General features: G+C 37.5%; 1 protein-coding gene and 1 long non-coding RNA gene across 2 annotated transcripts in view; both read left to right on the forward strand.

Annotated features, from left to right (window-relative positions):
• The window catches only part of LOC122085503, a 12,126-nt gene extending 5,761 nt beyond the window's left edge, over positions 1-6,365 (forward strand). The window contains exon 3 of the mRNA XM_042653961.1: positions 5,703-6,365. Within this exon, the coding sequence (XP_042509895.1) occupies positions 5,703-6,160 (458 nt within the window). The 3' untranslated portion in view covers positions 6,161-6,365. The remainder of the gene's footprint in view (positions 1-5,702) is intronic.
• A 19,477-nt stretch (positions 6,366-25,842) lies between these two features.
• Positions 25,843-26,355, forward strand: LOC122086492. Its single transcript, XR_006142445.1, has 2 exons — positions 25,843-25,922; positions 26,006-26,355. It is a non-coding gene; the product is annotated as an uncharacterized LOC122086492 (long non-coding RNA).
• The last annotated feature ends 307 nt before the right edge of the window (positions 26,356-26,662 follow it).

Genomic DNA, 26,662 nt, shown 5'->3' on the forward strand with positions numbered 1-26,662 from the left:
CCATTATCAGTCTGTTTTATTTGAAGTCCAAGGAAGAAATTTAACTCTCCCATCATACTCATTTCAAATTCATTGCTCATTTTGTTACTGAATTCAGTACACATTCTCTCGTTGGTTGAGCCAAAAATGATATCATCTATATAGATTTGAACAATGAGTATGTCATTCTTCAGGTTCTTCACAAACAGGGTTGTGTCAATCCTCCCCCTTGAGAAGCCACTTTCTATCAAGAAAGTACTTAATCTCTCATACCAAGCTCTAGGGGCTTGTTTGAGTCCATAAAGAGCTTTCTCAAGTTTATAGACATGGTTTGGAAACTTAGGGTCTTCAAAGCCGGGAGGTTGAGCTACATATACCTCTTCTTGAATGTATCCATTCAAGAAGGCACTTTTGACATCCATTTGATATAGTTTAAAGTTCTTATGGCATACAAAAGCTAGTAACATTCTAATGGACTCTAACCTTGCTACTGGTGCATAGGTTTCATCACAGTCTATTCCCTCTTGCTGGTTATACCCTTTGGCAACTAATCTTGCTTTGTTTCTCACTATGTTCCCATCTTCATCCAGTTTATTACGAAAGACCCACTTAGCACCAATGATGGTGTGGTGGTCAGATCTAGGGACAAGTTCCCATACCTTGCTTCTTTCAAACTGGTGAAGCTCCTCTTGCATAACTATAATCCAATCACTGTCTTTTAGAGCTTCTTCTATGTTCTTGGGTTCGATCCTTGAGATAAATGCAGTGTGATTGCATACCTCTCGGGTTTTAGATCTAGTCTGGATTTCTCCATCTAGATCTCCTATGATATTTTCTAGGGGATGATTCCTATGAGGAATGACTTCCTTAGGTAGTGTTTCTAATTTTTCTATGGTAACATCATTTGAATCGTTAAGAGAAATATCATTAGTTTTGTTCTTAAGTTCATCAATAATATCATCATCATCAGCAAGAGATTTATTTAAATCATTAGGTAAAGATTCATCAAATCTTACATTCATAGATTCCTCAACCATTAAGGATTTTTTATTAAAAATTCTATATGCCCTACTGTTGAGTGAGTATCCTAAGAATATTCCTTCATCAGATTTTGCATCAAATTTTCCAAGATGGTTTTTGATGTTTAGGATGAAACATTTACATCCAAATACTCTAAAGTAGTTTACTTTTGGTATTTTACCAAAATATAGTTCATAAGGTGTTTTAGAAAGCAAAGGTCTAAGGATTATTCTATTTAGTACATAACATGCTGTATTTACAGCTTCAGCCCAAAAGTACTTAGGCAAAGTGTATTCATTAAGCATAGTCCTTGCAGTCTCTTGTAATGACCTGTTTTTCCTTTCAACTACTCCATTTGATTGAGGTGTTCTAGGAGCGGAGAAGTTATGGTCAATACCATACTTGTTGCAGTATAAGTCAAATTTACTTATATTGTCAAATTCTCCTCCATGGTCACTCCTAACAGAGGTTATAGTATACCCTTTCTGATTTTGCAATTTGTTACATAGAGTTGCAAATTCATCAAAGGCATCATTTTTATTTTTCAGAAAAACAGTCCAAGTGTACCTAGAGTAGTCATCAACAATTACAAAGGTGTAATTTTTACCATTCATACTAGATATGTTGATAGGTCCAAATAAGTCTAGATGAAGTAGTTCTAATGGTCTAGAGGAAGAGACAATATTCTTCGACTTGTGGGAAACTTTGGTTTGTTTGCCTTTTTGACAGGCATCACAGAAGCTATCTTTTTCATACTTGATTTTAGGGAGGTTCCTCACAAGATCATTGGATGCTATGGTTTGAATCAACTTGACATTTATATGTCCAAGTCTTCTATGCCATAATGAAGATTCACTATGGTTAGAAACCAAGCATGCATTTAAGGAACTTACTTCATCAAGTATACAAACATAAATGTTGTTTTTCCTAGATCCTTTTAGTATTAGATTATCATTTGTATCTTTAATACAACAGTGGGAGACATTGAATTCTACTTTGTATCCAATACTACATAATTGACTTACACTTAGGAGATTGTAGTTCAAATTTTTCACAAAGTAAACGTTCGAGATTGAAATACCTCCAAGTTTTATTTTTCCAATACCAGCAATCTTTCCTTTGCTGTCATCTCCAAAGGAGACCCATCCTCCATCATAGTCCCGTAAGCTTGAGAATAGGTTCTTGTTGGATGTCATGTGTTTGGAGCATCCACTGTCGATGACCCATTCAGCTTCCACCTTATTCTTCAAGCAAACCTATAACAGAAATTTAATCGTACATTGGTCCCCATAATCTCATGGGTCCACCATTGTTAGTGTCAAACTTCCCGACTGGAACCCAAATGGTTTTGTACTTTTTAGGATTTTGGTTCTGCCTTTGGAATGGCCTTAGGTTTCTTTGAGTCCTCTGATTTTCATAAGATCCATTTGATCTTGGAGTATAGTATCTATAGAGTCCTTGGTTTTGGTATTTCCCTTGTGGTCTATAAGTCTCACTAGGATAGTTCTTGTATCCTTGGAATTGCCTTTGGGGCCTCTCAATAGAGTACTCTCTATGAGGTTGGGTTTTTCCATACCTGGGCATAGGTCTAGAGTTTTCTTGAGGCTTATATTGCCTTCTTAGGGGTGTGTAGTAGTAGGCATGGTTTACTCTTGATCTCTCAGTTTGAGAGTTGGGCTTTTTCTTGAGGTGACACTATTTTATGGAGTGTCCTGTCTTTTTACAAAAACTACATTTAATGTAGGAGGTGGATGGTTGGTTTCTTTGGTCACCCCTTCTTGGATTTCTATATGGATTTTGTCCATTATAAACCAGTCCTTCTCTTTCATTTGGACTCTTCCTTTGAGAACCTAGAAGGTTGTCAAGGTTCTTTTGCCCCTGGGTAAAGGTGCAGAGGGTGGAATTCAACTTAAAGTTTTCTTCCTCCAGTTCACTTACCTTTGAGGTTAGTGCCTCCACTCTCTTATTTAGTGTTTCAACCTCCTTTTCAAGTTTACTTTTATCAGACTCTAATTTTATACTTTCTTCATATAAGGCCTCGAAGGCTTCTTGAAGTTCCTCATTAGAGTCCCTTACTAAAAGTTCAGGTTGAATTTCACATACCTCTTGTTCTTCATCTCCGATGGCCATCAAGGCGAGGTTGGTGACTTCTCCTCCAAATTCACTTTTCTCTTCATCACTTGAGTCCCATGTAGCTGCATAGGCCTTTCTTTTTTATTTATTTGGGCATTCAGTTCTGAAATGTCCAGGCTTTCTGCACTCAAAACACACTACGTCTTTAGTAGGAATTTCCTTGGGTTTAATTTCTGTTTTACCTTTTTCCCCATAGGATTTGTCACCGTAGGATTTGTTCTTGTGTTGGAATCTTCCTTTCTGTTTGAGGAATTTGTTGAATTTCCTCATGATGAGTGAAATTTCCTTTTCCATGTCGAATTCTTCATCTTCTTCATCATCACTTACTTCTTCGATAGGTTGAGTTGATTTTAGCGCTATGGTTCTCCTTTTCTCATAATTTGGTTTGTCGGCATTCAGCTCTACTTCATGCGTTTGGAGAGATCCAAGCAAGTAGTCCAAGGAGATTTTTGTCAAATCTTTGGCTTCTTCGATTGCTGTTTTCTTGGGTCTCCAAGCTGCAGGTAAGGCTCTTAAGATTTTTCTGACTTTTTCAGCGTTAGTATAAGTCTTGCCTAAACCTTTAAGATTATTCACAATATTAGTAAATCTAGTGAACATAGAAGTTATTGACTCATTTTCTTTCATAGAGAATGACTCGTAATCAGAGACAAGTTGATCTACCTTTCTTTCTTTTACCTCTGCTGTACCTTCGTGTGTGACAAGAAGCATATCCCAAATTTCTTTAGCCGTGTCACATGCAATGACTCGGTTGAACTCTTGTTCATTGAGGGCACATTGAAGGAATGTAATGGCACGGAAGTTGTACTGGATGAGGGTGATGTCTTCAGCTGTCCATTCTCCTTCATCCTTAGGTACTGTCTTTCCATCAACTATCTTGGTGATAGTGTATGGTCCATTCTCTATGGCTCTCCATACAAGAATGTTGTGACCACACACAAAATTCTTGAATCTGCACTTCCAGAAAGAAAAGTTTTCTCCATTAAAGTACGGGTGTCTCGAGGCGTTCATGCCTTCTGCTGGTCCTTGGAATGTGGTCATGGTCTTTGACTCACTATTAAGACGATATAGTCTTAAATAAATTGAGCTCCCGCTCTAATACCAATTGAAATAACCTAGAGGGGGGGTGAATAGGTTATACTAGTGGAATTTAACTCTTTTTGACAAAAAGGTCACAAGTGTGACTATAAGTTAAAAGCGATGCTGAATAAATAAAATAAGAACAACCACGACACAAGATATATAGTGGTTCGACTCAATTCGAGTCTAGTCCACTCCCTACAAGAATCCTCTTGTAAGGTATTCCACTAGTTCTCCCTTTCAGTACAGTAGGTAGGGAAGAAAAACCTTTACAATCTTTTTATGGATAAGAGTATCCTTACAAATCTCCTTTCCAGGCAGAGAGACGCCTTCACAATCTCTTTTAGAGGTAGAGAGAGACCTTTCTCTTTTTAGGATAAGAGTATCCTTAAAATCCTAAGTACAGTCTAGAATTGTAAAAAACAAAAAATAAGAAATAGTGGAATAAGAGGAATACCTCAAGTGTGGTGCAAATGATAATGAATAATAAATGATGAGTGATGCACCTTTTGTAAAGTCCTCTCTTACGGCTTTGACTTGCACAGGAGAGAGTAGAGGACTTTGATTAAGACTTGAGCCTCTTGTTTGGGATTTGTGTAATAGAATAACTCAAGTAGAAAATAAACTTCTCTAATGCTTGCAACAATGCTCTTAAAGCTCTTTCTTAATGAATAATTAATTAAGAGTGATTAGGGTATTTATAGGTGAACTTAGTGAAGCATTTTAGGTAGATAATCAAGCTCTAACGGACATATTCTGGGTATACCGGTCGACCGCCATTGGTAGCCGGTCGACCGCCAAGAGCCGTTATAGGCAAAAAAAATAGCCGTTGGAGTACTTCCAGACAGGGACCAGTCGACCGGGACTTTCAGTCGGTCGACCGCCTATGGTCTCGGACAGGTCCGGTCGACCGGGGCTTCCAGCCGGTCGACCGCCAACATGACATGTTCTGTCATACTGACCAATCACCAGTGTTTTGACTATAACTTTTTGGTCCGACCTTGGATTGACTTGAGATCAGTTGTGTTGGAATCACAACTCAATTTTCTACAACTTCTATGAAGATTTCGTCTCCTGATACTAACTTTAAGATTCCCTAAATACCCTTGAGTTAGGTTACTGTGTGTTCCACACCACTTAGAAATTTTTCATACCTAGTCAAGGCATGCTCTATGGTCATTCTAATATGATGCAATGCACATGCATGAGGTGAGTGCATATAAGTATGTGAAAATTACAAATTACATTAAGAATAACTAATCTATCCTAGTGGTCTTCTTCTTCACTTGAATCTTCCATTCTTTAGCCCTTCATCTTCTTTCCTTCTTGTTTGCTGTTTCATATCTTTAAGCTTAGCTTCATGTCTTGATTCGACCTTCGATCTTCTAAGGGTTTCTTCAAGCTAATCACACTTTAACAATCAAGTTAAGGATGTATGTTTGTTTGTTAACACCAAAACATGGCAAGGAGTGTGGACATGTTTCCCAACACTATTCCTTTACTTCAAAAGGTTGCTATTCGCATTTTAAGTCAACCTTGTAGTTCATCATCATGTGAGAGAAATTGGAGTGTTTTTGAAGCAGTGCAGACCAAGAAAAGAAATAGACTCACTCCTGACATGTTGGAAGATTTGGTTTATATAAGGATGAATTCTCTTCTGAAAATCAAGTCAAAAGACATTGAGAAGTTTAGTAAAGAGTCAATTAATTTAGATAAACTTGTTGATATTCAAATAGATGAAGATGTTGAAGTTGAAGATGAAGAGGGTGCACGAAGGGAATATGATCAGACATTGCATGATAGAGAACTTGGGATTGGATCTGCGCTGGATTCTGATTATATGAACACTCCAATTTATAGTGGCACTCTAAATCAGCTGCGTAATATCATTCATACTCCATTCACACATGATTCAGAAACACAAGCACCATTTGATATGAACAACTGAAGTTTTTTCTTCTTTATGGCATAGACAATATTTTATGGATTTTATAGGTCTTCCAATTATTTCACTGCTTCTTTAATACATGGACCATTTGATATGACATTTTCTTATTATATCTTTTGTATTTCATGAGTCATATGACGGATGATATTTTGATTTGTTAAATGCTTGTTATGGACATATATATACTATTATTTGCTATGATAAATATAGAAATTATTTCAAATTGGATTTAAATGTTCATAGAAGCATGGGAGATTAGAATTTAATTGCAAATAGCCAGTTTTTTAGTCTTCTTAATACCAAAATAAACCCGTATTTTTGCTCCCCGAATTTATAGGGCAGCCGTATTAAACACATATTAAACACGTATCGTTTCATTGCCGTACACGATTTATTGCGCCGAATTATTGAAAAAAAGTATTATTGCCGTATGGTTCATATAGTTGCCGTACGTATCCATTCCCGTATAATTGCCGTCCCCGAACTTACTAATTATGGCCATGCCTGTGTTCATCTACTTCTCTGTTCGTCTGGAGGTTTGTTCGGGTCTTCTAGTTTCTGACTTTTTGGTATACGTGGCACCTCCTTACTGGTTAGCCGTGCTATGGTATATCAATATTGAAGTGGCAATTCTCTCTCTCAGAAATCTTGCGGCAACCCTCAATATATTCACTAGCACCGTGGATTGAATGGATGAACTTATTCAATCCATTCCCTTCTTCAAAACTGAAAATTATTGTTGGGAGATTTATTGTCTCGAGCAAGGCCGACAGCTTCCCTTCCCATACTCCACTGTCCATCTTAAACCTGCTGTTGAATCCCCTGTAGGAGAGGGAAATCATGCGACCAAGTAGGTATGTTGGACGATGCACTGAACCTGCAAAGGGTACGACCCAGCGACGAAGACAGAAAGGGCGGGGGAGGGACAGAGGGGTTCAATATCTGGTTGCAGCGGGAGTTACAGAGGCGGACAAAGGCGGGTTGGGGTCATGAAGTTGCACAGGGACGGGTGGGGGAGACAAGGATGGGAGAAGGAGAGCCAGATGCCCTCTAGCTCTACACAATACCTTTTCTCCAACTTTGTATATTATTATACTCAAGAATATACAAAAATCAATACCTTTGAGTAGATTCGCACGCTGAACTCTGCAATTCGAGAGAGACCAAAATCTACAAATTGAGAAAAGACAGCGTCTTTTCCCCTTTTATTGATCTTGGAAGAGGGATTTTTCTTCCTCGCAGAGACGGTGGAAGAAGGCAGTGTATTTTTCCTTTTTTTCATTGTTCTTTGAAGATTTAGAGTTAGAATGTGATTTATTCCTCTCAGAGACGATGGATGAAGGCATGGATGAAATTCAGAACAAAGAGGTAATTCAGACATTTTTTATTATTAAGGGAGTCTCAGAGGTAGATGTTTGCTTTTTTGGTGAATCAGAAAAGGGGAAAATTAGTTTGATGAGGAAAGTTTGAGTAAATATAGGATAAGCACAAGGGGGTGAAAAATTTTCCAATTAAAAAACATATCACATTAATAAACAAAGTGCAGTTAGCTAAGAGGCAAAACTTGAGATTATAATAGGCATACAATAAAAAAGAAAAAAGAGAAAGAACAAAGGGGAAAACTAACCTAAAAGAAAGAAAGCTAACCGGAAAACAGAATACAAGAACTGCAACCAAAAAGAAGAAAGCTAACCTGTTAATGGATGTTTAATAATTCTTAGTAGCAGCAACACCAACAGTTGCAGAAGAATAGGACGATGAATCATAATGAGGAAAGAGAAGAAAAACAGAGAAGAACAAAGAAGAAGACTCTAGAAGTTGCTGTCTACTCATTGAAAATCCAAAATACCAATTGCAAAAACAACAATTTTATTTCAAAAAATATCATTTGGCTAGAGAGCAGGGTACATATGCTCAAAGATCACTTGAGGGCCTGTTTATTTAGAGGTGATTTTGTTCGGGTGGGATAATTGTGTGAACTGTACCACCTCAAGAAGATTTTAGTTGTTTGCTTAAACATGACGGGATTATAGATAAACATGGTAACTTTTCTTGTCGGCCTACGTGGATGTCCTTTTCTCCCACCTTAGCCCTCACCCAAGCCCTACGAAATTGGTGGAACTTTGATGGGGAGTTTGGAAAAAATCTCAGAGACACCCCTGAACCATCAGACATCATCGTCCTTGCCGCAAACCTCCATCTTCGTGATATCCGCAGACATCGAACATTGAAGTTCTCAGACAGTCACTGAGAGGGGGTGAATCAGTGTCCCTTATAATATTGCTGATTGACCTGTGTTATTTTAAACATAAGCACATTCACTCCTCTTCCCAATCAATGGAAAGGAGTCTGCCAAATGTACTCAACCACCCTGCAAGCAAAACACTTTTAACTAGAGAAAAATAAACACAAATATTTACGTGGTTTGGCGGTGTGCCTAGTCCACCGAGTGCCCTCACTGGGCTGCCTTCATTGGGCAATCTCACTATTACCTCACTGATGAACCTTTACTGGGTTTTACAAGTGCCTCACAACTTGAGGTCTTATCACTTGTCCGTGTCTTTACCCTCCCCAAACCAAGGAGCAAATCAATAGAAAATTTGGATAAAATACTACGCAAAAGTTAAACTCAGGTTGACTATGGCATTTAATCAAACATGTTATATACCCACAACAACTTACAAGAAATCCCTACCCAAACTCCTATCTCTATTCAATGAAGAACAATAACATATAAATAGAGATAATAAGGGATTCAAACCTCACTTGGGCATCGCCAAGTGGACTTCTCTGCACGTAGAAGATCAAAGAATCATCACCATAGTAGGAAGAACAATCTCCAAGGACTTCTCAACCCAAACAACATCCAAAACAGAGAAGAATCGTGTCTGCATCGATTTCTATGCACAAATGTACATCAGACTGCTATCCCAATATTCCCAATGCGTTCATCTTTTCGAAAACCCAAATCCATATATTACATGTCGAATTTGGAGTTACATAGCCTCCAGAAAACCCTAGAGAAGTTCAGCCAATGTGAGTCCACCAAATAGAATCGTTTAATCATAGCCATTAGATTGACCTTCAATATATCCATTTGGTAAGGTAGCCCTCACAAGTACACGTGAGGGTGCATTTAAGTAAGTGACATTCCAAACGTCACGACTAAGGGCAGTCTTGACCTTTTACCTCCAATTTCTAATAAAAACTAAAATTAAAAGATCTAAATCATCCAATTTCAATATTTACCAACCACGATCAATGACTCTCATCATTTCACATACCAAAGTCAATCCACCATTGGATTACAATTTGAATCGGACAGCTGCTGAGAATCTGACTTCACAACACAATCCATCTCTTCAACCACCATACCACTATGCCTGTGTTGCCAACAATGACAACCAAACCTTCATCATGGGAACAACAATCTCCCCCTTTGAAGTTGTTGGCAATACCGTGAGCAACATCCAAAACATCATTTTCTCCCCATTTGACAACAAGTACAAAGGAAGACAGACAAATGCCCCCTGGAGGAAAGACTCCCCCTAAAGCACACAACCCTCTGAGAGTGAATATAAAGATAAACATTTGTGGGAACCAAGCCAATCCCCCTGCAGCCATGCTGTCTTGCAGGTAACACTAGCATCACTGTGCTCTAGTGGGGTGAGACAACACCCAATAGTGTCATCAACTTCTCAAAGACCTCTTTGCCCAATGGTTTAGTAAAAATGTCAGTTACTTGGTCTGTTGTTGGAATAAAATCTAGCTTCACTTCATTCAAAGAAACTTGCTACTTTAAGAAGTGATATATGATGTCTATATATTTTATCTTGGAGTGCTGAACCGGATTTTTAGAGATGTTGATGGTACTGGAATTGTCACAATTGATACTTATAGGACCATCAGACTTCAACCCCAAATCTTGTATCTACCTCCTCATCCATAGAACCTGAGTGCAAGTAGCAGTTGCAGCTATGTACTCACCCTCTGCTGTGGATAATGACACAGATTCCTGCTTCTTACTGTGCCAAGCAACTAAACTTTTCCCAAGGTAGAATGCTCCACCACTGGTGCTCTTTCTATCACCTACAGACCTAGCCTAGTCTACATCAGTGTAGACTGTGAGCATGAAATCCTTGGACTTCCCATACCACAATCCAAAATCAGTGGTCCCCTTAAAGTATCTGAAAATCCTCTTCACAGCTAATAAGTGACTCTCCCTTGGATCTCCCTGAAATCTAGCCACCAAACATACTACCTAAAGAATATCAAGCTTGGATACAGTACGATACAATAAGCTTCCGATCATCGACCTATACAAGGTTTGTTCAACTAGAGGACTGTCATCTTCCTTACTCAACTTGCACCCTGTTACCATCGGAGTCCCAACCAGCTTGCATTCATCCATTTGAAATCTTTTTAGCATTTCACCTACACACTTCTGTTGAGAGATAAAGATCCTAGTCTTTTGCTGATGCACCTACAACCGAAGGAAATAAGAGAGTTCCCCAAGCATGGACATTTCGAACTCCCTCTGCATCAACTCAGCAAACTTCTTACAGATCTCTTCATGAGGACCTCCAAAGATGATGTCATCCACATAAATAACCACAATGAGTTGTCCATGATCTTCAAAAAGAATATACAGGTTGCTATCCACTACTCCCTTTTTAAAGCCAAGTTGATATAAGTAAGCATCTAGTCAAGGATCTTGGTGCTTGCTTCAAGCCATATAAAGCATTTTTTAACCTGCACACCATAGTAGCATCCTCATCCAAGATGAATCCATTTGGTTGCTCAATGTAGACTTCCTCTTCCAACAAGTCATTCAAAAATGTTGACTTGACGTCCATCTGATACACCTTGAAGTCTTTGAAAGCTTCAAAGCAAGGAACATCCTAATTGACTCCAATTTAGCCACTGGGGAAAGGTCTCATCAAAGTCAATCCCTTTTATTTGTGCATAACCTTTACATATCAGTCTTGCCTTATTTCTGGCAATCTTTCATGTGGCATCCAACTTGTTTCTAAAAACCTATTTAGTGCCTATCACATTCTTCTGAGCTAGTCTTGGAACTAACTCCCATGTTTTATTCTTCTCTATCTGATCCAGCTTCTCATTCATAACATTAACCCAACTCTCATCTTTAATAGCCTCATTCACATTTTTGGGTTCTACACGTGATAGTAGAGAAACTATCTGCTTAGGCTTCTTAATATTTCTGGTTTGGATTTCAGCACTAGGATCACCAATTATTTGATCCTTGGGATGATTCTTCTGGAACTTGGTGTTGCTCTTTCTTGTGTCTTCTTCAGCATCCAAATTATCATTCCCTTTTACTTCCTCAGTTTCTTCTTCTGTTTGTGTAACCTTAATAGGAGTATCATCAAGACCAAAACTCTCTTCACATTTTGAAGAGTCATCATCTAAATCATGCATGGTGGATTGCACTCCAAATTTAGCTACCTTCACATTGGAGCTTTCAACTGTTTTGGCCAACAGCTTGTTGTAACACCGATAAGCCTTACTTTTGAATGAGTATCCCAAGAAAATACCGTCATCAGCTTTGTCTTCAAACTTTCCCAAGTTGTCAGTTTTGTTCTTGATGTAGCATTTGCTGCCAAATACCTTGAAATACTTCACTGTAGGCTTCCTACCAACCCATAACTTATAGGGAGTCTGATGGGTGTGAGGTATAAATAGAACTCTATTTTGTGTATGAACAGTTGTCTAAACAGCTTCCCTCTAGAACTTCTTGCTAACATTACCCTCAATCATCATAGTTCTGGCCATCTCCTCTAATGCTCTGCTTTTCCTCTCTACCACACCATTCTGTTGTGGAGTTCTTACTGCTGAATGCTAGAGTCTAATACCATGCTTATCACAATAGTCTTTGAATACATTCCATGTGAACTCCTTTCCTTGGTCAGACCTAATGCATTTGATGGTTCTCCCTATAAAGTTCTCAACTTGCTTTCTGAACACCCTCAAGCACTTCTCTCTGTCTCATTCTTCTCCTTGAGAAACATGACCCAAGTCATCCTTGTGCAGTCATCAATAAATAGTATAAAATACCATTCTCTCCCTATCGCCTGAGTCCTCATTGGACCACACAAATTAGTGTGTATAAGGTCCAATGGTTTGCTAGAGTGATGCTCCTTGGGCTTGTAGGTGCTTCTAGTGAACTTTCCCTTCTGACAAGAACCACAAACACTGATTCTAATCCTCTTCAAAATAGGAAGGTCTCTTACACTTTTCTTCACACTAAGCTATCTTAGATTCTTAGAATTCAGATGTCCTAACATTTTGTGCCACAACTTTGTCTCATCTTCTTGGCTCATCAAACACTCCTCTTTAGTCTTCTCAGCTAGAACGTACAAGTTCCTTGAGGTTCTCTTTCCTTGTGCTATCTATTTCCCTGTGTCAGTGTTCTTGATTGAACATCACTTCTTTGAGAAGATTACACGAATTCCTTCTTTACACAGTTGACTGACACTTAATAAGTTGTGCTTCAGTCCATCCACATACAACACATTTTCAAGGCTGACCTTACCTTCATTCAGATTAACAGAACCTTTCCATAAATCTTTGCTCCATCATTGTTGCCAAACTTTACTGTACCTCCATTGATAGAATTGAGATTTTGAAGTCTTGACTTATCACCAGTCATATGGGAAGAACACCCACTGTAAAAAAATCTATGGTGCCTCCTTGGATTTCACTTTTAAAGCAACTTAAACTAATAGTGATTTGGTGTTGCTATCCTTCTTACCCTTTACCTTCCACACTGCCTTTTGAGCAATGATAATGGGTTGAACCTCCTTTTTTCTCTTACTTTTCTGTTCAACTTGTGGTCTTCTACTATTGGTGAACTGTCTTTGAGGAGCTAAACCTTGTGAAGACCTTTGTATCCTCTGTGTAGGCAGCATAGTCAAGCAATTTCTAGAAATATGACCATAGGAGTGACATCTGTAGCACTGAACTTCATACTCTTCCAAAGCTGCAAACCTATTGCTAGTAGGTATCTTCTTTAGTTTAGTTACCACTTTACAATTTTTAGCTTTATGGCCAAAGATATCACAAGAGAAGCAATAGCCATAGAACCTATTATTTCTCTTCCACCCAACATTCTTGAATTGTCTCTGTTGAATCTGAGTTTGAGTTTCCTTATGAGTGACTTGGACTTGATTGACCTTCTCTATAGATTTAACAAAGCTTATGGGTTGTTTTAAGGTCTCCTTCCCTATAGCCTTTGCAGATTCTTGAATGAATCTAATTCCTTCTTTATCACCAAAGTATTTCCCTGCTTCAGTACATTTCTTCAAGTTCATCTGTGCTTCCATCAACCTGTTACAATTTTCACATTCTTGCTCTATTGATGAAGTTGAGGAGGTCTCATTAGCTTTTTCTTCAATTCTCTTCTGGATATCAGCCTGTAGGATAATAACTTCTCTTTCAAGTGACTCAATCATCTGAGTTTTCTCCAGAAGATTCTAATCCTTTTCTTTTATAATTCTCTTGGATTCATCAGACAAGACCTTCAGTTCCACAATTAGATCTTCTGCATATTTCAGCTGCTTTGTGAGTTTCCTGGTCTTCTTCTCTTCCACTAACAATGTATAAAGTGCTGACTTTAGTTCAAGTTCTAGGTCCACTACACCTTCTTCTTCTTCATCACTCTGGTCATTTTCTTCTAGAGATTGAGTGGAGGAGTTATTTCTTGGTCTTGACTGAGCTGCCATAAACATGTCTTCACCTAAGATATCTTCTTCATCTTCACTAGAATCTTCATTAGAAGACTCATTGCAATTTTTGGAAATTAGGCTTCTCCTCTTGAAGTTTCTATTCTTCTTAGAACTGTAAGTTTTCTTGCCTTTGCCTTTAAATAATCTCTTCTTAGGTACTTCCTCCTCTTCATCATCTGAGTCATGCAGCTCTTTCTTGTTAGGACACTGTGAAGCAAAGCGACCTATGTCATCACACTCAAAGGACTTAAGTGGAAGCTTGCCCTTTTATTTTCCTGTTCCATTTTTGAGTTGCTTTGACAAATATGTAATTACATCATTATTGTTCTCATCTCTGGAGTTGCTTCTAGCTTCAGTTATTTTTAACTTTCCCATGGCATTGAATGTAGCTTCCTTACTAGAATTAGCTTGGATAGGAGAGTCAATTTGCATTTCATATGCAACTAGGGTATTTTGTAGCTCATCAATAGTTATCTTGTTCAAGTCTCTTTCCTCCAACACCGAGATCTTGACATTATAAATGGGAGGAAGAGTTCTCATAATTCTTTTCACAGCCACCGTGTCTGACAGCTCTTCACCAAGTCCTCTTATAGAATTTGTTATCTTTAACACTCTACTTATATTTGCTTCTATTTTCTCATTTTCTGCCATTCTCAGAGCATCAAACTCATCTAATGAATAAGAAGAGAATTGATTGGGATTAATTTGATTTATGAAATTAATTCTTAATTCATACCATAGGTTATTGCTAAATGGAGGTAAATGGTCAATGTCATTATATGGGTGCCTTAAAGTTCATTCATGGTCACTACCATGAGTGGGCAGGTGGGCCTAGAAAATAGTCAATAACACCTTATGGGAGCCCTAAATTCCATTCATGGTCACTACCATGAGTGGGGAGGTGGGCTAGAAAATGGTAAATAACACCTTATGGGAGCCCTAAATTCCATTTATGGCCATTACTAAGAGTGGAGAGGTAGGCAAAGAGAATTGATTGGGATTAATTCAATTTATTGAACTAATTCCCAATTCATATTCATATGATATTATTCTCCAATTAACGTGCCATTAGTTGGAGGTTACTCTTGGGGAATCAAAGAGGGTGCAAGGGTTGGTTTTGGGTCTATATAAACCCAACCAAATACCTTGCAGAGATACACATTCACACATTGATATTCCATCAATTTCTACTTGTTGTGACCATACAAGTCTTTTTATTTTTTCCATTTTCCCTAAGTCTTGTGTAAGGTTAGAGGGGGGTTGTTGTACTGTAGCTTTTTGCTCCTAAGAAGAGACTACAAGAACTGCCTCATCTTCTACTGGAAGGTTGTTTTATCTTGGAGGTAGAGGTGCAAAACAACTCTTGGCAGTAGAGGGCATCAATTACCTTAAAGGCAGCACTACAAGTGTGACTTAATCTCAATTCTGTTTGAAGCTTCTTCAGTTGCTGTGGTGGTGATTCAACATCCATTTCAAGTTTTTTCTCATCTCATTTCAGCTAAGGATCAACACTACAACATCATAGTTTCTACTAAAAAAGCTTTGTATTACAATTTATATTCTGTAAGAAATTGTAATACAATTACCCAATAACTTTAAGGTAATTGATCGTTGTAAGATCCCATGGCTAATCTTGGAGATGCAAGCCTCAACAAAAGTGATGACCCCAACAACAATGATGGTCATTCAATCACTATCATAGGTGATGCTTCAAACAACAATGTAGTCGATGGAATTATTAATGTAGGAGATCCTTCAAACATCAATGTTGAAGGAACAATCAACAACCAAGGAGGTGGGGTTCATGTTAGCCATAATGGTAAGGGGATTCCTGATTTAGCCACCATTGATTCAATTCTCACCAATGTTATCCCCTCAGTAACTAATCTTATCCTGGATTTGGGTAAGATGAGGATTGTCACTAAATTTGACAAAATTGAGCAGTTTGGAGGTCAAAACTTCAAACGTTGGAGGTAAATGATGTTGTTTGCATTAGCCCAAATTTGGATGGTAATTGCCTTGACTGAACCCATATCGAAAAAAAGCAATGATCCTGTCAAAGAGGGCAAAAGGGTGGCTTGGATTCAAGCAGATTACCAATATAAAATTCAGATCTTAAATGTATTATCCAATGACTTATACCATGGGTTAGTTCATTGGAGTATGCATATTCGATTTGGAATGCTTCGGTAAATAAGTACTCTCTTGAGGATGTTGGCTTAAAGAAGTACTTGGTGGCTAACTTTCTAAATTTTACTATGAAAGATAGTGATACCATTTCAAACCAAATTAATTAATTTCAAATCTTGGTTAGAAAGCTAGCAAAGGAAAAAATGATTCCACTAGAAGAATTTGTGACCGGTACCTTGATTAAAAAGCTTTCATCTTATTGGGATGCTTTCAAGCTATCAATGAACACAAGAAGACGGAGTTGACCTTGGACCAGTTGGTTGTAAGGATCAAAATTGAGAAAAAGAACCGGAACAAGGACAAGGGTGAAAAAGACCTTGGGGAGAAACACTTAAAAGCGAACTTAATAGTAACAAACAAACAAGACAAGAAACGAAAGTACCGTCAAAACTTTGATGAGCCTTCTTTTAAGAAGAAGAAACTCATTTGTTATATATGCAGTACGCCAGGGCACTTCAAGAAAGATTGTTAATTCAAGAAGAAAAAATCTAAAAGGGTGAACCTAGTTGAAGACAACATCTTTGTAGCTATGGTCACAAAAGCAAATTTGGTCAAAAATTAAAGGATTGGGTATTGGATACTGGCGCTACAAGACACATTTGTGGTGATTTGAAGATGTTCTCCTCTTATTCTATGAGTATGGGAGACGAAAAGGTATTCATGGGAAATTCCCAAAGTGCCCCTATTATGAGGAAAAGAAAAATAATGTTGAAGCTCACTTCAGGGAAGACTATGATTTTCACCAATGTCCTCCATGTGCTGGCCATTAGGCATCATTTAATTTCAATTCCTTTGCTTACTAAAGTAGGAATGAAATTAGATTTTGAAAGTGATAATGGCGATTATCACTAGGAACAATGTATTTGTGGGGAAGGGATAACTTAGTGATGGGTTATTTATATTAAGCATTGAAAATGTTGTAATTGAGAAAGCTAGTACTTCTTCTGGTTACATTGTTGTCCCTACTAATTATTTTGATTTGTGGCATGGTAGGTTGGGTCATAGTAGCGTGAAGTATATCACCAAACTATGCAAATTAGATATGATCATCAATAAGGTGGAACCCCCTGTGAACAAGTGTACAACTTGTGTAGAGGCAAAGTTAACCACAAAGCCTCTTAAAACTGTGGATAGAAAGATTGATCTCTTAGAATTGATCCATAGTAACTTGAGTGACTATAAGTCATATGAATCGAGGGAAGGAAACAGTTATGTCATAACCTTCGCAGATGACCACTCCAGGTATACCATGATTTATTTACTCAAATCAAAGGATGAAGTCAGAAAGGCATTTATATCTTACAAAACAGAAGTTGAAAATCAATTTAAAAAGAAGCTTAAAAGACTTAAAACCGATAGAGGGACTGAGTATTTTAACCTTGAAAAATGTTGTGAGGCAAATAGAATCATCCATGAAACAACCACTCCATACCAACCAAAATCCAATGGGATTGCTAAAAGGAAAAATAAATCTCTTAAAGAGATGATGAACTCTATGCTATTGAGTTCAAGTGTATCACTTGATATGTGGGGCGAAGCCATGCTAACGACATGTTATCTATCAAATAGAATCTGATATAACAAGACTGGTATGATTCTATTTGAGAAATGGTTTGGAAGAAAATCAAGTCTAAAATACTTGTGGATTTGGGGTTGTTTGGCTTAGGTATTATTACCAGATACCAAGAAAAGAAAATTGGGACAAAAAATATGTGATTATGTGTTTTTAGGGTATACTACAAATAATACTGCATACCGATTCATGGTGATTAAAGCCATGGATGGTGTTATTGAAATAAATAGCATCATAGAATCAAGGGATGTTGAGTTCTTTGAAAACATATTTTCCTTTAAGTCTAATTTACTTACAAGTAAGGATAGTCAATTGACTTATGGGGAAATGGAGTCAAATGAAAGGATTACCAATCAAGAATTGGGTAATGGTGATGGAAGTCAACCAAAGATGAGCAAACGACTCAAAAGATCCAAATATTCGAATGATGAATGGCTTGTCTATTTAGTAGACAGGGATCCTCTTACATACAAAGAGGCTATTACATCATCGAATGCTGTCTTTTGGAAGGAGGTAATCAAGAGTGAACTAGATTCAATATTAAAGAATAATACTTGGGAATTGGTAAATTTACTAATTGGGTCCAAAACTTTGAAAACCAAGTGAATATTTTGAAAGAAACTAAAAAGTGATGGGTCACTTGATCGTTTCAAGGCTAGACTTGTAGAAAAGGAGTTTAGGCAAAAGCCTAATATTGATTACTTTGACACATTTGCCACAGTCTTTAGAATTGCCACAGTAAGGGTTATGTTAGCAATGATGTCAATATATAACCTGGTCATCCATTAAATGGATATGAAATGGCCATTTCTAAATAGGGATTTAAAGGATGAAATTTACATAGAGCAACTAGAAGGTTGTATTGTAAATGGACAAGAACAAAAAGTTTGTAAGCTTTGAAAATCTTTATATGGATTGAAGCAGACACCAAAGCAATGGCATGAAAAATTAGACAAAATTCTAACTTCAAATGGTTTCGTTGTGAACAACGCTGAAAGGTGCTTATATAGTAGGTTTCATGGTGGTAAGGGCGTATTCATACTGCAATACATAGATGATATGCTGATAATGAGAATAAACTTGGAAATAGTGAATCAAGCTAAGAAACTTTTGATGTTTAATTTTGACACAAAGGACTTAGGAGATGTTGATATGATCCGTGGGATTAAGATCATCAAGCAAGAGAATAACATTTCACTATCCCAAGCCCATTATGTAGAAAATATACTTAAAAAGTATGGGTACCATGAAGTTTCAACGGTTAAAACACATTTTGATATAGGATGTCATTTGAAAAGAAACTTGGGTGAACCGATGAATCAAAAAAGGTATGCTCAAATTATTAGTTCAATCACGTATCTAATAAATTATAAGCATCCTGATATTGCCCTTGCGGTAGGAAAGTTGAGTCAACATACTCACAATCCAAGTAAGGAGCATTTGAGTGTAGTTGATAGGTTGCTGTGGTACTTAAAAGGTATTATAAACTATACTTTGCACTATAGTGGTAAACCAGCGGTGTTAGAAGGGTTCTGTGATGCAAATTGGATCTTAGATACAAATGAGTCTTTAACTACTAGTGGGTGTGTATTTACACTAGCAGGCAGTGCCATCTCATGGAAGTCCACAAAGCAATCTTGTGGGATAGGCACTACCATGGAAATTGAGTTCATAGCTTTAGAAAATGCTGGAACGGAAGCCGAGTGGCTTAAAAACTTAATGGTGGATATTCCATTGTGGCAAAAATCGATGCCATCGATATCACTACATTGTGATAATCAAGCGGCTATACATCTAGCAAAGAACCAGATATACAATGGTAAAAGGAAGCATATACGTCTAAGCCACAATATTGTGAGACAGTACATAAATGAAGGAATGATAGTTATCGATTATGTGAAGTCAGAAAGTAACTAAGCTGACATATTCACAAAGCCTATGTTTGTCAAGAACTTGTGTAGTGCATCTACAGGAATGGGGTTGATGCCTAATCCTTAGGTCATGTGATGGACATTCTACCTATGTGAAGAGGCTTAATGCCTAATTAGGTTCAAGAGGTACAAATGAAGTAATGGGATGACCAGTTCAGTACTACTGCTTATTTAAGTATTCATTCTAAGATGTAGATGGTGATAGTAGTACCACCACAAGGAGAAACGTTGAGCGGTAAAGCTCTTAATTAGTCCAATCACAGGAAATGTGGGGGTGTGTTAATTGTGGTGCACATCGGGGACTAACCTAAGTGAATATAGGGGGTGTGACCGTCGCCGATGAGAATTTATAGGAAAGTTCTCTAAACATTCATGAGTCCAAGAAAAGGGATATGGCCGGTTCAAAAGTCTAAAGTGATTATATGATAGGTAGCTCAAAAAATTGACTTATAGAATGTGGTTGATGGGTCGGTCAGCTACACCAATGAGGAAAGGTTCAAAGAGTCTGACTCTACCCTACCCTGTAGCGCTGCTCATTAGACGTAGGTTCAAGTCCAAAAGACACCGATAATGATGCGCCCTATAGTGTATAATACAGTCACAACACATATGTCCTTCATGTCGTTTGAAACTTATGGGAAATTGTTAGATTTTATATCTATTTTATTATATTTAAGTTTTAAAATAAAGTATTTGTATGTGTCTTGATTGTCATGTTATGGTGTGGGACCCTTGGGGTCAAAATAGTGGAAAAGGGTCAATAACACCCTATGGAGCCCTAAAGTCCATTCATGGCCATTACCAGGAGTGGAGAGGTGGGTAAAGAGAATTGATTGGGATTAATTTCAGTTATGAAATTAATTCTTAATTCATACCATAGGTTATTGCCAAATTGAGGTAAATGGTCAATGTCATTATATGTGTTACGCCCCGTTCACATAGAACCGAACTGGTGATCGGGTTCCTTCCATGTAACCCAAACCACCAGGATCATCTGATACAGTAACCATAGCACAGCAAGCCACAAGTGATCAATGAAATACAATAATAAGTTATAGCGTAAGTCTTGTCATAAATGATTAACTGAAATTCCCCATATACTCTTGATACCTAAATTGTTATACATAGTATAATTACATGTGGGCCCATAGACATGGCAATTACACAAGAAATAGAAATTTAAATATCGAGAGCACAAAAAGAAAATATACCAAAATAATAAAAAAGGAGTATAGTCAATAAAATCTATCACTGTTGCCCTGCAACACAAACCTCACACGGGCAGTCTTCACCGTGCTCAAGTTCTTCGAGGACCCACCAATCCCCCACAGGGGTTTCGTCAGTGGGACCCGACATGGGCTCCTCTATATAATATCCTATAAAATCATCTAAAAAAGTGTGTCCACGAGAGGTGAATTCACTAGCTCAGTAAATGGAAAGAAAGATGCATACAAGTAAATGCATTCAAATGATACTATATGCATGAAATTCATTTTAATCCTAGTCCACCTAAACAAATCATTCTAGGTCATAGGTAACGTGCTACTCAAACCATAGTGCACATATGCCCTGGGTTCGAGACATATTCTTCATTCAGTGATACGCCCATAGGGTTGTCGGAGAAGGCCCACCATGAGCATTTGAAAAATTAAATCGTGACCAAACCACAATAGAAATATAAATCATGGTCGAACCATAGCAAAAAGGTAAATTATAGTTGAATCACAGTAGAAAAGTAAATCATGGTCGAACCATAGCAGAAATTAAAAGCAGTACGATTGGCCCTCTGAATATATCACCAAGGTTTCTAATTGTCCTAATGATCAGTCAAGCCTACTTCTAACCACCATGGTGGTCTGTGACCGACGTTTTCCCCCAATGATAACCCAACACGTAAACCCCTATTAGGAAGGGTCAAAGCACGAGGGAATATGAAATCCTAACTACATGCTCCTACATGAGATAGTACAATTGCATAGTTCTTTTGTGTCCCATTTCACGGTGAACCAATGAAATTGTTTCCAAGCCAACTACGGCATATAATCTAAAAATTCCACACATGATCGATAAGCCTGCATTATAAACATCACATGATATTCCATTCTCAAGATTTCAACATATAACAATGCATATAGAATTTAAGATATATATGTTAAGTTCTAATGTATCACTTCATTCATCAATCATGTGCATGAGTATGGAAATCAGAATGTCAATATAGTCCATGAATGCAAAGGATGCCAAAAACATTCCAAAATTAAGAATAAAAGTCCTCTCCCCACTTACCTATTCTTGTGGAAGAATCAGCACTTGCAGTACAGGTAAAATTCGGAGTGAGAAGATGAGTTTCTCGAAACCTAACACAGATAAAGGGTTTAGAAATACGTACAAATCGGGACCATAAATGACGTAGGATATAGTCACTATGCATATAATAGTGTGAAGAAGGTTGTCGATGAGTTTGGTTTCAATCGGAGATCATTTGGGCTACAGGTGGGTTATACAGGTGGGTAGGAGAAACCACTTATGAATTCTGCCTAGACCGATGGGTCATACAGGCGGGTTAGGAACCCATTGGTCTTACCCGTCGGTAGAACCAAAGGTGCAAGAATAACTGGTAGGTCATACCAGTGGGTCAGGTCCCCGTTGGTCTTATCCATCGGTAGAACCCGAGGGGGCAGGTATGACTGGTAGCTCTCACCGATGGGTTAGGCACCCATCGGTCTTACCTGTCGGTTATCTCGGACTTTGTTGTTTTTCTCCTTTCTTCCATTCTAACTCTTGGAACCCCAATAGGGCGATTCCCACATCATTTCTCACACATTCTAAACTTCATCTACTTTATTGTACCATGAATCTAAGACAACAATAAGATTTGGAGGAGGAAATCGTACCTTTACTTGAGAAAACCCCAAATCTTGGAATCCTCTTCTCAAACTCAAATGCTACTTCAATAACCTCCAATCTTTGTTTCCTTCTTCAAATACTTCAAGGAAAACACACAATGACTTTATTAACCTCTAGATTCACACATACTCAAAGAGGGTTTCATCAAATCCCAAGGTTTATGGTGTTACTTACCTCAAAATGAAGAACTCAAGTCACCGGTCACTATTCCAGTGAAGAAAAAGTGAGGTGCGGCTCAGGAATCAAAGGGGTGAGCCTCTTTCCCTTTCCTTCTCTCCTTCTTCCTCTATTCTCCCTCTTCTTTACACCCATCACCAACTTTGCTAAAATCATAAATGGGAGAGAGAAAAGGAGGGGGTTTAAGTGCTATTTATACTTTGGTTCATAAATCTCTTGTAGGGTTTGTTTGGTTTTACCCATTCATAAACCAAAACACATTAATCTGTGTGTTTTGGGCAATGTAGCCGACATCATCGGGCATACAATACCTCATTACGACAAGGAGGTCGAAACACACGTACTCATCCAAGCTGGGCATGCTGGGATCCACAATACCCCAATAGGTTGGTGGGTCTTGCACCTACCAGTGACACCGACCAATTGGCCAAACAAGCCAATCTTGCTGTATTTTGGAGGAAAATAGGGTCATAACATGTACTTCACTCTCGCCATTTATTGTAGATCAAGTTCCTATCATTCAAATATGATAACGTACATTTCCTACTCATACATGACCTTGTGATATGTGCAAGGGCACGACTTAGGTGTGCAGATCATCTCGGTACCGACTCAATATCATCCGGCCACCTCGCATTTGACCTCACCCTTGCCGTCATGTACCACAAGGCACCAACATCAATCCGTTCTAGTTTAGACCCTACAAGACCAAACTGAACCAACCTATCAATAAATTGGGTTTAAAGAGCAGGGCTATATACTATGGGTGCCCTTAAGTCCATTCATGGTCCCTACCATGAGTAGGGAGGTGGGCTAGAAAATAGTCAATAACACCTTATGGGAGCCCTAAATTCCATTCATAGCCATTACCAAGAGTGGAGAGGTGGGCAAAGAGAATTGATTGGGATTAATTCAATAAATTTCCAATTCATATTCATATGACATTATTCTCCAATTAACTTGCCATTAGTTGGAGGTTACTCTTAGGGAATCCAAGATGGTGCAAGGGTTGGTTTTGGGTCTATATAAACCCAACCAAATATCTTGCAGAGACTCACATTCACACATTGACATTCCATCACTTTCTACTTATTGTGACCATGTAAGTGTTTCTCTTTTTTCCATTTTCTCTAAGTCTTGTGTAAGGTTAGAGCGAGGTTGTTTTGCTGTAACTTTTTGCTCTTAAGAAGAGACTAGAAGAGCTGCCTTATCTTCTAGTGGAAGCTTGTTTTATCTTAGAAGTAGAGGTGCAGAACAACTCTTGGCGGTAGAGAGCATCAATTATCTTAAAGGCAGCACTACAATTGTGACTCAACCTCAATTCTGTTCGAAGCTTTTTCAGTTGTTGTGGTGGTGATTCAACATCTATTTCAAGTTTTTCCTCATCTCATTCCAGCTAAGGATCAACACTAAAACATCATAGTTTCTACTGCAACATCTTTGTGTTGCAATTTATATTTTGTAAGAAATTATAATACAATTACCCAACAGAGAACCTTCTCTTGAAGCTCCACAGCTTCAAGTGGACTTGATCTTCATTTAGTCATTTCTCAACTTTTTAACCAAAAGTAAATGAACAATAGGACCTTCGTAATAGATTTATAACCAGAATTTAATGGAGATGAATAAAGCAAACCTAGAGAACAGAAATGAGGTTTAAATTTACTAAATTAGAAGACTGATAGCAACACAAAACAAGTGTAGAAACCTGGCGACAGAATATACAAGAATTGAAACAAAAAAGAAGAAATCTGACTTGCTAATGAATGTCTGATAATTCTTAGAAAAAAAGTACAGTAATAGCGCTAGAAGCCAAGAAGAAGGTATCATAAGGGGGAAAAGAAGAGAAAAGAGGACAGAGAGAAATGACACAGTTTAAATCAGATCACTCAACTGGTTTCCACATGGGATCTCCTGGGAATGAGAAATGAGGACTGAAAAAAATAGGAGTAAGATGCATGGCAAGCATACATAAAGAGCCAGCAAGACACTGCCTAGATAAATATAATTCATTTCTTTTTTTTTTTTTTTTTTTTTGTCAGCCCAGTTCTACTCCAGGCTCTGTAAAGTTGTAATAGACATCCAAACAGAAAATGACAACATTTATATGAGACAAAATGCCAATTCATTTTGCTCACATAAGACTGTATGAGATATGCCTAAGAAAATTACTTACAATAGTGCGTAGGAACCCTTCTTGTTTATGAATAATTGCTTACTATTGTGAAGTGGTTCAACTCAATTCTAGGGATTTCTTGCTTCAAAGTTTTTTTGGGGGGATGGGGAGGGGGTTGGGGAACCTTCCTAAGATATTTGAGTGTGAAGTAATAATTACTAAGAAAAATGAAAATTACGCTTATTAGTAGAAGGGGTGCTCTCTCAAAATTTATTAAAGATAAAATAATAAAAACAATACAAGAGGGAGAGATCCAACCACACCTGTAACTCAAATAGCAAATTGTCACTCTTAACTCAAAATCCACCTTCAATATGTCAATCTAAATGATAAGATACCTGTAAACCTATAACATTTTAAGTTGTCTTTCCCAAAAAGATTAGAAAAATATCGAATCGGGTCGACCTAACCTTCGGACATTTCTTGTCCTTTGCTCGGATCAGCTTCTTTCTTCTTGTTTCTCTTCTTGTACTCTCTTTTGTCTCTTTCATTGATTCTAATTTAAGTAGAATCAGAGACAAAAAGCCCTTGTACATATTTTATACATATGTATATATATACAGAGCCTGGGGCAGGTTTGCAAGGTAGGGGTGAGCAAGAGAGGTACGGAGGGGCTGGGTGATGGTGGTGGTGGGGTACTTCTATCGTAACACCTCTATCAGAGGGGAGGGGAGAGGGAGGGGAGAGGGAGGAGGGAGTTGTTACGTAACACCTCTATCGGAAGAAAAAGTAGCAGTAGAAGGAGGAAGAAGGATTTTGGGATATTATAGGCACTTCATTTGGCTTTTTTTTTACTCTGCTAAATATTTCTTACTTAGTAATTCATAACTATAAAATATAATTTATACCTACTATTTTTGTAAAACTTTTGCTATCTAGTAGATTTTGTAATTTCCACTTATTTTAACTATTATTTGCTTTGAGAATAATTTCTTTGTTATCTATCTATATATATATATATATATGTGATAGGTACCTAATGCTTTTTGTGGTCATAGTGAGTCACTACTACAAATGATTTGCTCATCTTTAATGAGTCACAATGGTTCATCTCAATAAGGTAAAGTGATATAAAATTTATGGTTTTTCTCATGAGTATATTAAATGATTGTTAAGTATTAATTGTGTTAATATTGATTACAGGGAGTACCCTAAGGACATAAGTCAAACAAGGTGGTAAGACCCTTGTAGAGTTGCCTAATAACATAAGGCTTAGTAATTTCGGACCCATTCAAGATCCAAACAACAAGGAGCACTCAATTACCACTCTAGTCTAGTTTTTCCCCCTTGTATACAATATGAATTGTTGATGGAGTTGAGTTTTCTAGTATAGGATTGTTGATGTATTAAGTATGGATTTAGATGATTAATTAGCATGATTTTTATTTTACATATATTTTGAATTTGAGTGATTTGGATATAAACAGGAGCATTATATGTATTTTCAATGTTAACCAGTTATGTACTGTGTATTGAATGAATTTTCATTTTAACTATATTATGTGGGTTCAAGAAACAAGTATAATATGTAGAAAAAATATTTCCAGCTAAAAAACTTATTGTTCTATACAGTTACTGCATAAAAATCCTTAGCTATAGGTTTTCATCAATAGCTAAAAGATGCAGTTATAGGCTTTGAGCACAAAAATCTGCAACTAAAATTCGTAGCTATAAGTTTCATAAAAAATAAAAATCCACAGCTAATATTCGCAGTTATAGCCTTTGCTGCTCATAAATCTGTAGCTATAAACAGTTACATGTTTTTATATTAAAATATTCACAACTAGGATCCGTAGTTAT

The sequence above is a fragment of the Macadamia integrifolia genome, chromosome 8 (assembly GCF_013358625.1).
Source record: "Macadamia integrifolia cultivar HAES 741 chromosome 8, SCU_Mint_v3, whole genome shotgun sequence".
In the NCBI taxonomy this organism is placed as follows: Eukaryota; Viridiplantae; Streptophyta; class Magnoliopsida; order Proteales; family Proteaceae; genus Macadamia; species Macadamia integrifolia.